The sequence below is a fragment of the Cydia pomonella genome, chromosome 15 (genome assembly GCF_033807575.1).
Source record: "Cydia pomonella isolate Wapato2018A chromosome 15, ilCydPomo1, whole genome shotgun sequence".
Taxonomy (NCBI): Eukaryota; Metazoa; Arthropoda; class Insecta; order Lepidoptera; family Tortricidae; genus Cydia; species Cydia pomonella.
Genome location: NC_084717.1, coordinates 11,596,036 through 11,612,924, shown reverse-complemented (window position 1 = coordinate 11,612,924; position 16,889 = coordinate 11,596,036). Strand labels below are relative to the sequence as shown.

Sequence of the window (16,889 nt, the reverse complement as noted above, 5' to 3'; positions counted from 1 at the left end):
AGTTAGGCAGTTCTATACTGTAATAGGAACCGCTATAACCTCCCTTTCGGAGGACAATAAAACTGTGGCCTATAAACTGCCATTCACATTTACACTTTTTCAAGGACCTGCTCCGTGCTTAAAATGATTCGATTCGCTGTAAACAAAATAAAATAAGAATCGCTTACTTACGCGACAGCTTCGCTGCGCTCGCGATGTGAATCGATGAGGTGTCAGCTTTGCTAAACACATTGACGAACACAAGCTGTCCATCAAATCATTGAAGTAATATTAACAATCGAACGGTAAAACCGTTAACAATACTTTTAATTAGTACTTACAAAAAATTCTAAGAATCTAAGGATTTCTAAGAATTTTTTGCAGTGAACCGAACGTTCCGACAAACAGAACGCCAATGAAGAGCTCCGCGGCCGCGGGCCACGGGCGCCTGGTGGAGGGGGTTAAAACTTGAAATACAAGTACAAAGGGGGTAGGTGTCAGCCTATAGTGAACCGCTACGTCATCTGTCAAACAGCATCGCACTCTCAAATATTAAATAGGCTTCAAATAACGGTACAGAAGCTTAATAATGTAAAAGGCCATGTTAACATGTTAAAGTCATTCCTGTCCCGATCCCGATGAAAACTATATCGAATTATATATCACTCTTCAGTCTTTATTCTACAGACTACCTACCTAAAATGCGGTCAATTAGAGAGTTACGTTTTCTAAGGAAAAACTAAAACAAAACTGTCGAATTAACTATTTACTTCTTCCTGTTTTAAAAGTGGTCAACATAAAATAACAAAAGATTTAGATCGTCAACAATATGACATGATCGTCAACAAAACGATTTGTGCATGTGTGGTGTTGACGTGTTTCAACAAATTGCCTCATATTTTTAATAAATAGTCGGAGAGAGAAATATATTGTAGTCAGTCAGCTGTTTCCTTTAGCCAAGCCAACATTTAAATTAGTCAATAAAACATCGTGTCTGTCGCAGAACAGAAAACTAACAGACTCCGCTGACTCAGGACTTTGTATTTATGTAATTACTTAACTTACTTTTACAAGGAAATGCATAGAAATGCTGTCGCCAAGCATCACTGCACGGCTAAGCAGGATTACACTGGTCATTATAGCTAATGTAAAACTTTTGTATTTATAGTTGTGTTTTGTTACATACGAAGTTTTAAAAATGTAATGTTGCAACATTCTAAAAGCCATCTAGTGAGCGAATACTTCGCTTCCTTGAACTGAAAATTAAGTTTCACTCTCTTTTTTACATTCACTAGCTAGGCTAATAGATGTTCGATTAGTTTGACATTTCACTGATATTCCAAAATAAAATAGGTATATTAGTATAGGTATATTATTCAGTTGTAACTATAGTCATAATTAGGGATGTAAATAGGTATATTAGTAAGTAGTAACTGTAGTAAGATTGAGTGGGTAGAAGGCTTTCTCGTTTCATTTGTACATCTTCTGTTAGCTACCCTACTTGTTTTACCTAATAAAGAAATATATACTCTGGCAAAATAACTTTGTCAAAAAAGCTCAAAAAAAAAAAAGGCTCAAAATTAATAATTTGTATGGGTTTACAATTCTTCACGCATACATTTTTCAAATTTTCAATATTTTTCTACTGAATCCAGCTTGGCTTGCCAGGCTATAGTTATGATTTTTGTGAGATAACAATAAAACGTCTACTATTTAGTCTGTGGTATTGGTTTCTATTATAATTATAACGCTTCTTCGCAACATCCGGTAATCTGAGGCGTGAACAAATTTCGTCCGGCAATACATCAGAATAGCGACAACGAAAATAGTTTTATAGGACGATATAACGACCATGATTTAAATACTTTTTTATTCCCCTGGTATGTAGAAAACTTATGTGAGTGTAGATGGATATAAATGAATGAAGAAGCGTCGCGTTCGTTCAGAAACAGTTCTGAGAAGAGATATCTTCTTTAATCATAATGTTTTCTCCAAAGGGACATTGTTGAGTATTACAATGTATTTTTAATCTGTTATATTATGTTCTGCCATTTCGTAAATTGTCGAGATCTTGTAAGTATATATATATATATATATATATATATATATATATATATATAATGTTTTCGGATTGGTTTTGGAAATTATATTGATTAGAGTCTAGGATACTCATTTTTGTTAATGCGAAAATAAATACCTATTTAAGTATAATGTGCGACCTGGTAATCAGATAAACATATGTATGTTTGGGTGACGTATTGTAATAATTCAGAATCTACTCTGTTTTCAATTTTGTACACAAGGAAAATAAACAACCAAAGCTACATCCCCTCGATTAAAAATATTACAACAATACTTTCAAAAACCTTAGTACTGACAATATTTAACCGTTCTAGTAGCCAGACTAGTCTGCCGACAAATATATTAACCGCAATTCATAATACCCGTGTCGACATGTTTGACGCTCTCAAAGGCTAATTGCCTCACCTTTGACTAATTCCTCACCTCGCCACACGTCAACTAATTTTCTTTATTTTTCAGCGATCTAAATACGGCGCAAAGGCACATTAAGCTGTGAAAATCAAGATGGCCGCGATTACGCGCCAAATCCCGCGTAAGCGTCAGATGGCGCTTCCGCGTCCGTTCCGTTCGAAATAGTCATTAGTGTTTTGACAGTGGTGGTGTAGTGTCGTGATGCTCGTGATGTGATATAGTGTTGTGTGGTAGAATGTCTGAGGAACGGTCGCGGCGGCTGTCGCAGCTGTTCGACCCACTGGCGCGGTTCACCGACCACAGCGGCGCAGGGCAGTCGGCGAGCACGCCGAACAGCCCGAGGTTAATGCCGCGGAGGTCGAGGGATCCGCCGCTGCCGCCGCCTAGGTGAGTGCATGTGTGCAATGTGCATTCAGTACAGCTACTAATTAAATAAAGCCTGAAAGTGTTATAATCGTACACTTAAATGCTAAAAGCTGTTTTTGAACACCCGTTTAAAAAATATTACCTATTTGTCTAATCTAGTATATGATATAATAAAATGAGGAGGTAGTACGTAATGTAAGCTACATTACAGCAGTTTTATACATTTTTAATAATTCAGACATTTTAACAAAATATAGACAGGACAGCCGTAAGGACAGAAACAAGTACCTTACTATAATTCTAAAAAAAAAAAAGATTGTACAATAACGAATAATAATGTAATTAAATGCAACGCAGCAGCCGGCTTAGAATAGAATTAATGTAACAGTTGTTTTCTGCCTAGGAAATGGCCCAATCGCGCAAACACAGAACTAGTAGTCAAGAAGCGTCCAAACATCTTCTATTCTTTAAACACTTTATAGTTCAATAACACACTACTAAACATATTTGTCAACCGAAACCTGTTTTACTAACAAGTTAATTTATCAAATGAGCTTCGTAAAGTGACGGCTTTCAACTTTGTCCTTTTACTTGACAATTTGCCATTTGATTTTAAACCGTGATGGACTTCTGTAAAGCTGCTTTTTACTTGTACTTTTGTTTAATAAATTAAACTAAGTGGATGCAGTTGCAGTCGTTAATGAAGTTCGTCTTAGAAGTCAATTGATTTTGGTGCAATCGTTCGCAGTTCACAGAGGTCAAGTTTTGCATAATGTTATGCACAATGTATTAACCTTTAGGTGGCATTTTGATTTATTTGGCATGAACAATACTAATTCATTAATTTTATGTATAGGTGTGTATATTCAAATTATCGATTTCTTGACGACCTAGGTTCAAATCCCAGTAAGGAGCAAAAGGTGAAACTGTAAAGGTTCCTAGTTTGATTTTGATCACATAGCCAAAACAAAAATATCAAACCCATAAAAAAACTTGGTTTGAAGTACGTAAGTAAGTAAGTAAGAATGAGTTAACTTATAATGTGTCTATGCAATTTTTCAGCTTGCTATACAGTCGAAGGCAATGATATCGAAGCGATTTAATACCAATAATATGATCATATGACCTTATTGTCATAATAATATATGAATAGCGAGAGTACCGAGACAGCCCGATGGCTAGTCTTTCGACTGATATACCTATGTATATCAGCGGAAGACTTTCAATGCTGGACAATTCTGCTCCAAAATATCGCCACAAAACCGTTCACACATTGAGTTTCTTGTGATCTTGGCCAGATCATCGGCCCATTTCGTAGGAGACCTTCCCACGCTCTTTCGATACTCGGTTGTCGTTCAAGAACCTTTCAAGAAAATGTAATTTATTTATATTTTTAGCTGTACTATTGACCCCGACTATAATTTTGATCACTTCATAGTACTCGTAGGTTTACTAAACTCAGTTGACCTGTGTGGGCGAATGCAAAGTTGAAAGATACCGTTTAATCCGTAATGGATTAATAGTTACGTGTTTCATATACAAGGTGTAACAAATATAGTGGAGATCCGTTTAGGGGTGTATTAGGAAAAAGTAGAAGAAAGTTTTATTGACGCGAAAACGCGCTACCATTTTCTAATAGCTTTAGACAAAAATAGGTATACAGTGTGTATTTGTGATATAACCGCAAACTTAAACTAGACGTAAGTTTTAGTGCAATAAAACGATTCTGATTTTTTTTTATCTTAATCATAACACAAGAACGATAGCATAATTAATTTATGAATATTTTTCGAGCGGCAATGTTTTTCGTACATCATAGTCACTTGTGACAGTCGTGACGTCGCATCATTAAATGCGACGTTTTGAGTTAAAACAAAGTAGTGATATATTGCTTGATGAATTATTTTATATAGAAAAATGAAAGTCGTGTTTTTTATAAATCCTATGATAGTGTGTTCATTAAAGCCTAAACTATCCTTTGGTTATGCGGTCGTATCAAAAATACACGCTGTATATCTCCTTATATATAGTACTATTAGATTAGCGGCCCGATTCGAAGAATGAGATACGATAACGATAAGTTCTCATTTAGATATGGTTTGTGTATAATGTCGTATAATTGACAGAAGCAGCGCGATTCGGGCAACCAATGTCACTTTGACGTTAGAAAATCGTAGATAGATCTTATTGGGATCACAGTGGAATCGAAATAAACGTCAATTTTGACATGCCATTTAGTTATCGGTCTTCTAAAGATCTTTCCATGATCTTCAACGTGTCCGAATCATTCTTCGAATCAGGCCGTAAGACGAGACGAATTCTTTTGAACGCGTCTAAGTTGGAAAAGTATTTCAGAGTGGTCGATATGATACCACAAGTGGTGCGTTGTTTTATTTGTTTTATCCGCTACTGGGCAAGAACGCGAAAATTTGTACATAGGCCTTTTTGTCATGTCCCCAGGTGATATCATACTGTTTCTCAAATTTCATAGGGTTTATGAGGATTGTTACCAGATCATTTGATTTTAGATTAAATAGGCATTCTATGCTTGCTAAAATATGACGCAAAAAATTATAATAAAATAGAAAAATTCTTGTCTAAAAAATTGCAATTTCATTGTGTAGGTACTGTCCCCTAAAAAAAAACTGGCATTTGGCAGCACTTTTTCATAAGAAAAACGATTTGCACTGGCAAACTTCTGGTTGAATTTTGAAGTTTGGCGGGTATTTTATAATTTTTTAAGTTCAATTTGTTGCCATAGCCAGAATTTCTTCTAAATAAGTAATATTTAACCCTGTCCCCGGCATATGAATCTGCCGGACATGTCCGCGTTCCGTTACCATACATTAGAGGTTTTTTGTTCGATTTGGTAGTTCTTTTTTTATTTAAATAGTAACATTGTAATGAGACAAAAAAAAAGTAAAAGGGATATCTATGGTTAAATCGGCCATTTTGCGGAAAACATCTGTTTCATTTTCGGCGTGTGGCGAGAGGTTGTGTTTTTGCGTGCACTGTCCGGTAAGTAAATATGTTTGATTTTTTATGTTAAAACGTGTTTCCAAGGCATATTTTTTTACAATAACGTAAATTGACTGTTTACGATGACTTGAGTGTGAAAAAAGTGTGTTAAATAACTCGGGAATTGTAGAAATCTTATGGTTTTGTATCGGAATACCCAATTCCGTTACCTCCTGTTCGTTACTATCGCAGTGGTAATGTATGGGCTGGACTTGAAAGTAACGAACAGGACCACGTAAAGCAAAGTTTACATGGTGCTAGCTTGTTCTTTTTCTATTATTTTATTTCACAAATATTTTCACCCATTTAGAGAATGTATTGTTTTTAGCACTCTTAATATTTGACGATTGTTGGTTACCTCAAAACTCTACTTTCATAAAAAATATTTCCTAATTTTAAGCGTCATGTAAACTTGACCTTACCGTGTCCTGTTACGAGACTGTACCCTAAACTCAGGTTCCTAAAATGTTGATATTTAATATATAATGTTTAAAATATGTAGAAATGTTATTTAAATAAAAAAATTAGTTTCTTAAAATATACGAAATTTAAATAGTTAAATATCCGAATAGTCAATTTTGAGAAATATATGCAAAACTTTGTGATACATTTTATACCTTAAGTAACGTACCGGATAGGAAAAGTAGATAAATTTTGTTAATTTCTAGGATAGCGAACTGATTATTACATTTGAAATGTAAAAAAACAAGTTTTCTTTCATGTAATAAATAAAATTTGCACATATTTTTCGTTTTTATTATCCTAATGAACCAAAAACTAGCGGTAACGAACGGGATCCAAATGAGTGCCCACTTCAAGAAAATTGCTAATTTCTCAAAAAAAAACGTTTTTTCGTGAAAACTTTTACGATTTTCAGGAAAAAGAATTATTGGAGATATTATATTAAGCGAAATACCAAAGGATATTCTGCAAAAAAAAAAATCGATACTAAACTTTGAAGCAGTGTCTACTTTTCGCGTTCTTGCCCTACTAATGCTGAGTGTACGGCCGTTGCGCTGAGGACGCACGTTCAACGCCCGGCTAGAGCATACTGACTCAACCTATTGCGTTTCTACTTATGTTAATTTAATAATTAAAGTAATGCTCGCCATTATTCTAGCACAATGCTTTTGTGTTTTCGTGTGTTTATTATTCATATTATGTCAGAATGCTAGGTTACGTTTTTTTGTATGTGTTAGTGGCGTTGTTTTGTGTCGGAGTCTAAGTCTCATTTTGGGTCCCTGAGCCTACGGAGTAAGTAAGTAAGTAGGTATGTTATGTTTTTAATTAATTCTAAGTAGGTTTATGTATAACCGGTTATAACCGATTATGCACCCGTTAGTTTACAAGCTAACGTAGGTTAGGTTAGGTTAGTTTAGTGTGTAATCTCCCTTTGGTCAGTTCATTCTATATTTAAATAGATATATAGGATAGGTTAGAGTTTGCTTCAGAGAGAGAATGATTTTCACGTTTCACGATATGTCTAGGAATTTCATGATCTGCCGGATTTTACGATATGATCATTTAACATGGCCAAAATTTTCCCTGTCCATAAATTAACAAAACCGAACAATACCTGACATACCGTGATTTATATTATGCATTAGTTTCGCTGTTCGAAATTAATAAAGCCTCATTTGACGTAATCCAATAAAAGCCTAGGCTTATGGTTCGTCCACGGTGTTGTTTACCCTAGTCCTTATTATCATGCCGTTAAAGTCTGATTTCGGTGAGCCTTACTTAGTGTTTCAATTTATACCTACTTAACTATGACTAGTAGGGAAAATTGTGCATTTTAATTAATGAACTGCATGGATTTATTGCATCCATTTTTGAGCAGAGATTATCGTTGGATGTTTAACGACTTTCCAGTTTTAGGGCGGCCGCAGATGCGATGGTTTATATTCATTTTCGTATGCAAGATTTAGTGGTTGCCGGGATTTATTTGAGTCCGGACTTTTCTAGTTTTATGACGTAATCTTACGTCAGGGAAATGGAGATTTTTGTTAAATCTGGTTGAAATTATCCTTTTAATGAAATCCCTGGGTTTATATTCATTGTTTTTTTAGTGTTTCTTTATTACGATATTATATTTTATTTCTCTAGCTTTTGTCCAGAAAGGCGATCCCTTTTTGAAATCTCAATTTTTCGTCTCTCTAAGTTTAAAGTCACTACTCGTGTGCACTTTTAGCACCTACTTATTAAAGTAGAAAAGAGCCGTTTTGCTGTTGAAGTAGGTAGATGCTTTCGTCTTTTTTTTATGACATTCATAAGTTTAGGCCTTAGTTCTATGTTTTATAGATACATTTCTGAGTTCATAATACTATGTATTTCAATCTTATTCGATATTTGAATAGCAAAAATATAAAAATAAATCTGGCTTTTTAGATTGATACGTCTTAAGTTGTAGATAAATCTACTCAGCACGCCACTTTTTAATATGAGGTGCATCGGAAGACTAACGTCTAGCTACGCTGTTAGTTATCAATTGCACTAGGGCAAAACTGTATCACTATTTGGTAACCTTGCAGCTTCAAAATTAGTTTTTTTATTACAAGGATTTGTGTCAAAAATGACATGAACCCGTGGCGTCCTCACACTGACACTAGTTGGTCAACTCAGCTATAGAGGCCTCTTACTACAAATCTTTCGGAATTTTTATTTGGCCTCTAGGAAAGCCTTAGAGCTCTTTCACATTGTCCGATCTGATATGGAATGTCGGATAACTTTTCGAGGAAAATAATTGCTAGAGAGTGCCCTATGGCATCAATTCCTCTACATTTATTTTCTACATTTTACTTTTTTGAGATCGTATCCTTCATCCGATATCGGATCGGACAGTGTGAAAACACTCTTAACATGATCGCTAAATATGTATACCTACATACGCCTGTAAAGCACATTGGTCCGCATAATTTGCGTACATTAATTCGTTTCCATTGCGCCCGTTGTCCCGATGCAAATTGTACACATTTGTATTTGAATTGTTGATCTGGTTTACGGTTCGCTGCAGATTTTATTCGGCGCGTTAACTATCGACGTCTGGTTTATTGCAGTGTTTGTTTTATTAATATTATTTTAGAAATCAATTCAAATATGTACACATATAAACGTTAATCGTAGTTAGTTTTGGCCTTGAGAACATTTGAGTCACGTGTGACTGTCCTATAGCATTTATTTATCATTTTATAGATTTGTGTATAAAATGCCATACAAATAAAATAATAGTAGATTGTTAATCAAAGGTGGAAAGTGAACCATATCACCCAATTAGAGCGCCAGTAGTTTGAGGGTGAGATGGTTACTTTTACCCGAATGACACTCTTCGTTTCGACTATGAGGAAAGTCAAACACAATAAATGTAGGTTATGACTGGAATTGGCGCCATTTAAATTTTAATCGGAAAAATTCTAAAACCATCATAGACAATCTTAAATTGGGATGTGTCTGAAACGACCTTAATGTATACGTGCCTTTAAAAAAGTGAAACTGAATGAATGAATGTACCTAATGTAATGATAACATTTTAAACACTCATCGTCATTTTTATTCATTTATTAACAAATACTAATATAGTAAGTTGTTTTAATATATAAGTACAGATATCAGTTATTTTTTCTATCAGATTCAAAAATTTGCATTAAGTAGCTATATAACTATATTTATATCAGTTAACATAATTTATAATTTATGAACCTCCAGGTCTTTTTGTTGTATTTTCCTTTTGTTGTGGTACATCGTTTGTATTGCATTGTTGATATGTTTATACGACTGTTTGGTTTCTAAATAAATTAAAAAAAAAATACTTTTGTTTATTTCATACATTTACAAAAGTGGATGCATACTTATGTTGGCCACCAATTGTAACTGTACATGTGTTTTGAACGTATATTTCTGTGAATCACACCCAATGAAAATCGAAACATAACATTAAAAAAAAAATATTTTCTTTGTAATTTGATAAATGGTACAGTAGCAAAAATATTGGTTAAATATTTGTTTGTTTCTATTCATAGAACGAAAACTGACGCGTGAAAGAATGAATGTATAAATAGTTTTGGCTCGTATTGACGTCTCGAAGGTGTAAGTCACCTACTTCCGGTTCAGCGTTGACAAGTGGTTGACACAAACGTCACCGTTGATATTAAATAGACATAACATACTTAAACCAAAAAAAGTCACATACATATAATAGGAATTAAATTGAGCAGAAATGATAAACCTTATATTATATTATTTACATTGTGGAAAGCTATGATCGGTTTGATAAAGGTCCGTTAGACCTCATTGTATTTTTATATTGTATGTATTATATGTGATGTAATATAATATATGAACTTCTCAGTCCGTGTTCTAGTGGATAAAACACATTTTCACATCCGTACTTACATATTATTGGAACTAAAAATGGGAAGGTATAAATAATATAACACCTTTAAGCATACTTATCTTTTGCAGATTGTTTTACTCGAATTGATAAATTAATAAGAAAGTTTCGTACTCGTGAAATGTTCAAAATAAATAAGAAATCATATCTATGTATTTTGTATCTTGCCAGTAGCGAATATAATTGAAATTTAAATCCATGAGACATAATTTGTTATTTACGATACAAGTGTGGAAAGTAGGAAATTCGCAATGAAAGCGATAAATTAAAACACAAACGAAGGGAGATTTTTGAATCGAAATGAGTTGCGAATTGCCTGTTCGCCCGTGTATTGTATAACGCTTTACAATATATATGGCCCTTTTAATTTCCGACGTAGGCATGAAAAGTGCTTACTGCGGGAAAGTAGCACCATATGTACTGTAAAGCAGTATTTACCTAACAGTTGATGTGTTACAAAAAACTCGTTTGTTTGTTCTAGACCCGTGGGTCAGTCCCGTGTGGACCCGCTCGATTTCGAGCTGGACACAGAGCTGGGATCCGTGAACTGGCAGGAGCGATGTCTGGAACTGCAGCTGGAGCTCCACCGGAGCCGGCACCAGGCCACCAGAGTGCACCACATGCTGAGCGAAAAGGTGAGTGGTTTTTTTCAGGTTGTGAATAACAGTGGCTTAATCGACCATAACATAGTTTTGGCTAGAATCAACATAGTAGCTATTTGTTTCACCAGAGTGTCCCAATTTACGGGTATAGTAAAGACAAATTAGAACCTTTATCTCTGTGTGACCCTCGTGGAATGAATGCCATGCAATAATTATGTCATATTACGAAGAGGGAAAAAGCTAAACTAATCCGTATTGTTACATACTTTCTTATCTCGGAATCGTAAAGAACAAATGGGAACACAGAGACGTCATTATTGCTAACAATGCTTGGGGATATTTTTGGTATTCCTAATCTCTTCATCATGTGAATTATCAATTCTTCTCATAGTTATGGCTAAATGCCTGATAAGGATGTAAAAATATAGATAATGGGGTCAAAATTCTTTTCGTTGTCTTGTTTCTGACCACGCTACCAGGCTTGTATTTGTGTCTTCCATCAAATAAATAAAAAAATCTAGCTGTGGGTTGTAATTTATAATTTGAGATATAATAAGATAGTAAATCTGATACAAAAAGCTACACTCCGTCACATTTTGTGGGGACAAAACACAAGACAGCGAAACTAATTTTGACCCAGACAGAAAATTAACTTTCTCGTCAAATTGTGTTTTATGGTCTCCAGATTGTTTTTATAATATAGTAGCTATATAATATTTTATACTGCGGATTATATTGGTGCGTCACATGGCATTTATTTATTTAAACTTGATTACACAAATAAAGAAAAACTTAATGCCAAAAGGCATTCTCTACCAGCCAATCATTGGGTCGAACAGAGACATTTGTGTATGTTGGTGCAGGAAAAATTAATAACAAATAATAAGGAAATATTTAAACGTGAAGTAAAGTAATATTAAAAATATATAAATAGTTAAATACTACTACTTATTACATAATGTATAAAAGATAGACTAATACATGCATGCATGTAGGTAGGTACTATGATTCATATTTCCACTTGCGTCTTGACACTCATACGATTATCATCAAAGGAGCCGAACCACTCGTAAATTACTTTAATTATTAAATATAGCTTGGTTATTAAACAGGTTAATTAGAAATTGCGTACCTAATGTTATGGCCGCCGCGACGCTTTGATCCCCGTAGTCAATTCGTAGTCAGATTAGTTATACGACGTTTGCTAGTTATAAGTAGAACCTAAATTAATAACTATTTAATTGAGTGTGAAGTGGAAGTGTATATAATTTCTTTAACCGACTGAGGACAAAAAACATTGCTCTTCCTGTTTTTTGTGCTTGGTACTAGTAGTTGGAGCCTAAATATTGATTTATTCTACCTTTGGAATTGTTTAAAAAAATAAAGATGGTATTCTGATCATTTTATCTTATAGCACTAGTATTCGCTACGCCTGTCTTGGATTCTTTCGGTTGCCCAATCAGGATTGTTATTCAAATAAATTAAAAATAAATTTTTAAGGCAAATAACTCAAATATAATAATACTCAAAGTTAAGAAAACAGGTCATGTTGTTTGGAAAACTACATCCAAATTACTGTATTTTATTTGCTCAGTTTATGTTTATTTCGGTACTGCTAACTGCTCGTTTTATATTAAACGATCAAAAAACGCCTGCAATTTTCACGCGCTCGTCACAAAATTGAGCCGTTGTAGAAATAATCGATTTGAAAGTGGAAACTCGTAATTAAGCAGAGGGAATTTCCTCGAACGTCTTTCAGGACCATTTATAAAGTTTTAACGATTGTCAACAGCGGGCGACTCTGGATTTGCATACAATTGGCTCCTTGGGGTCTATTCTCCAAGCATTTTCGTCTATACTCTAAGCTAGTCTAGAATAACTTAATCTAAAACCTCTCAACAATTACGCGTGACCATAGGTCATATTAAACTGGTTATGGGATTGTAGTCTTTGCGATTAATAGCTCTGGCTGTAGGGCCAATATTGTAATTGTAATCTTAATGCGAAATAGCAGTTTGGAATGTAATTTTGAATAATTCGAGTCGCTGAAATGTAATAAGTGACTATATTGAATTAGGTATTATTTAATTATGTTTGAAGGAGGTAAGACTTATGGAACGTGTTTCATTGAGCAACTGTAAGAAGAACTTATTATACCGGGTGTGGCCTATAATAGAAGCAATAAATTAAACTGTAGACTGTACTCCTCGAACTGACCAACATTTGTTCAGCGACTTTTAAAAATAAGTCAGGTTTTGATTTTTAGTACACTTTGAAGTTTATTCTAAGACGCAATGTGTTGCAAATTTTGCAATGTGTTGCAAAAGCGTGACTAGCGACGTCAATTATAATGATGATAGCGTACATTGAATATAATAATTAATTTGTATGAAAAATAGAAAGTCTAAAGACTTCATCATTTTTTAAAGTTGTTAAACAACTTTTTATCGTTTGAGTTTACAAACATTTAATTATTTGCTAGTGTTACAAGAAACACTCGATACATTCGAAACTCTAAGTATGTATCATTATGATCACTTTAACTGAGCCAGATTACGTTATTTTTCTAAGCTTAAAATATACCTAGGTTAAACTTTTCTAGCTATGCTTAAAAACATGTGGGTATTGGTCCTTCACAACAATAAATCTTGTCGTATCGGTCCATCAGGGAATTAGAACCTCGTAATATGGATACAGATAAAAATATTAGCAGTAGTCGGCAACTATTAGGGCGATTGATTTATATGGGCCGTGTCCGGCTGACGCATTACTCTATCGAGATTACACACAGAGTATGCGGGAGCAGAGGCACTTTGAGGGCCAGCAGTTAAAATCAAAACTCGAGAATTATTTATTCAATAAAATACTACCATGTATTTTATTAAACAAATAATTCTCGAGTTTTGATCATATGATGTGAGCATATCCCCACAATATTCAACGATGTGGGATCCTAAGTCTCTAGTTAGCTAAAATAGTACACAGAGCAAAATATATCCTATATGTTGTAGCAATTAATTATTACGATGAATGAAAATGTTATTTTACAGTGCTTTTAATTTGGACGTTTTATTTTTATTTCTGATGGTTTCAGGCAAACTACGAGCTTAACTGATCTTTATCGCTCAAAATTACAAGAATAATAGAGAGGCAGATTACAATAGTTATTTACGATACAAGTGCAGAAAATGGGAAATTCGCAACGAGTGGTGATAAATTAAAACACGACCGAAGGGAGTAGAATAGCTTGTCTGGTTTAAAATACGTGAGTGATCCGTTTTAACATATTTAATACGTCTCTGACTCACGGAAGTTTTGTTATTAAAATAGCTTGTCTCGCTATTATCGGCAACATTGCCATTTCAAAACATTACGCTGCCACTCAATAGGCTTACTTCTTACACCTTACCTTCCTTAAAAGGGCCCACTGATGAACTGTCCGCCGGGCGGTATCGGGCCGTCAGCTGTTCGAAACTGTCAACTTTTTGTTCTGACAGGCCGATACCGTCCGGCGGACTGTTAATCAGTGGGCCCCTTCACGTTTTGTCGTTATGACTATACAAATCTTTAGTTAATCTACCTTTTTTTTCTCAGTTACGTAAAGGTTAGCTGGAAGTAGATCACTGAAAGGGATAAGGAGGCGCATTCTGATTGTAATAACACGTTTTCAATTTGATCTGGATTTGTTATGGATATTATTTTTCATGTCTCATTTGTGAAGAAATATCATTTTTGAAACTGTCGGATCATAATCACATCCACAACAAATCTAGATCAAATTCATAACTTGTTATAACAATCAGAATATGCCTCCTGTTCGCCTTTCATTATAATTGAGGTATATACACGTTTTGCGCATTAAAGTATTTTACTTATAATCTTCATGGAAATTGTATTCAAATAAAATGCCTCTGTTGCTGTGTACTCTGTACGCCACGTGCGCAACCTGCAGTAGTACAATTTGTACACGTTCCACCGAGGCCGCTGCAGTGCGCCCGGGGGGCCTGGCAACTTGAATACTGAATATTCTTATGAAAATGAAATGAAATGTCTTTACTTTCAGGCGACTAGAAGCTCATAGATACTAGCATACATAATATACGAGTATAATACAAATGCGGCCGCGAAAATGCCCTTATGGCTGCGATGCCTGCGATGGAATATGTCACTCTGCGCTGTTAGGGACATAGCCGCAAAACCGCCAGCTCTCGACACTCTCTGATCAAAAATCGTCCTAATTTATCATATTAAATTGGGGCTTATTGTTTTGAGTAACATGCGAGTACACGACCATGTCTTTAAAATTATTTCCAAGGCTTCTCGATTCCTGCATTTTTATTATTTCAAAACACAGTCTTTTATTGCGATTATTTCGTAGCATTGAAGTGGTTCATAACAGACTGATTTGGTTTTATGTAACCTATTGACCTCGTCTACTTTGATTATAAAGTGACAACAGAGCTTCAGATAATATTCACCGGTTTTTCCTTTTGACCTCATTTGATAGGTAAACATTTCTATGATAATTATAAAACGTACGAAGTCGCTCGCTCGCTGTTCCTATTTAATATCTAGCAAAAGCTATTATTAGTAAATAATAACTATTACTAGTAATAGGTGATGTGCTGATACTGATGTGCCGCAGGAAAATTTCAGAAATTTCCGTATGAAAAAAAAGTATTCTTTTCATATTATTGTATAGGAATTTCAATTTTCCATTACTAAATGAAATTTTTCGTTGTTTTGTGTGAAATGTTCCTGAAATTCCCGATTTTTTTTTCATATTTTTGTAACTTTTCTGCAACATGTACAATCTGTAGGTAAAAAAAGATGTTTCTGTAAAGGGCTAAGTCTGTAAAACAACTATCTCAGATATAAGAAGTCGCACCGCATGTGCGTTATGGCGCCGGATTTAATTCCGAGCGATATTATTCACGGGCCCAGTTTTTGTTCGCGCCGGTTTTGATAGATGGCTGATTTGCTTTTCATTGCGCTGTTTTGAGGGTTCCGTCTCCTAGTTTTATCTACTTCAGGAACTCGTCAACTAGGCAGATTTTATTTCATGTAAATGACCAGTGAAACCAGTCCTCGTCACTCACTCACTCCTTCCTATATAGGGTGCCTACCGGTCGTTTCAATAATAAGTCAGTTGTCGACACACTATGTATAATTGAATAGTTTAAGCACAGTTACAAGCATGAAGAAGCACAGGCACAAGATTATAGAAAGCACAGATTACAGTCTGAAGGAAATAAACACTGTGTGCAGTGCTCGCCACACTTATAACCCCTTTACATCATTCATTCTGACTCAATTATTGCCGCTAAATTCTTGGGTAAATAAATTGTCTATCAGATGTTTTTTTACGCAAGCATTGAACACAGAAGATTAAAAACAGACATTAAAGCGGGGTTTATTAATTTATGCTTGATATTTGGTCTCTAAATCCCTTGATTTTAGACATTAAGGTACCTATAGGTACATATATTGTCCTTTTTTAAGAAACTTACCAATCTAACCTTTTAATCTCAAATTTTACGCCTCAAGTTTTTCTCCTGTTTACATACTTAGTTTAAGCTTCATGGATTGAACATTAAATAAGTTTTTGTCAAAAAAATCATGATTGATGAAAGCTTTTACGCTGACTGTACTTTTCTTCCAACAGCCAACTAATAGGTAGTCATCGAAACAATCCTACAAATCCGAACACAATTAGGTTCCGTTGTTTTATGACAGAGTTCATATGGCTACCTCTTGTGTCCATATCAGATCAGCTCGATGGTATCATAACCCTCGTATTGCATTATCACCCAACCTACATACTTATGTGATTTTTCAGCTCAAGCGATAAATGGAAAGTGGGTCTAATTTAGCTTGCAAGATATGACTCTAACAAGTATATATACTTACAACTATTGCAATTTAAATAAAAGCTTGTAAAACATGAGCAACCATAAACTTCATTAAACTTCGTAACCGAGACAAATATTCTGTCACTGATTGTCTAGACTACTTAACAGTTAATGTATTTCTATTATAATCGA

The 16,889-nt window shown here is 34.6% G+C and overlaps 1 protein-coding gene across 9 annotated transcripts in view; it reads left to right on the top strand.

Annotated features, from left to right (window-relative positions):
- The window catches only part of LOC133525828 (uncharacterized protein CG43867), a 515,679-nt gene that overhangs the window by 133,872 nt on the left and 364,918 nt on the right, over positions 1–16,889 (top strand). For all 9 annotated transcript variants that reach the window (XM_061862228.1, XM_061862221.1, XM_061862222.1 and 6 more), the window contains exons 3-4: positions 2,521–2,859; positions 10,725–10,878. In XM_061862228.1, the coding sequence (XP_061718212.1) occupies positions 2,708–2,859; positions 10,725–10,878 (306 nt within the window). In that variant the 5' untranslated portion in view covers positions 2,521–2,707. The remainder of the gene's footprint in view (positions 1–2,520; positions 2,860–10,724; positions 10,879–16,889) is intronic.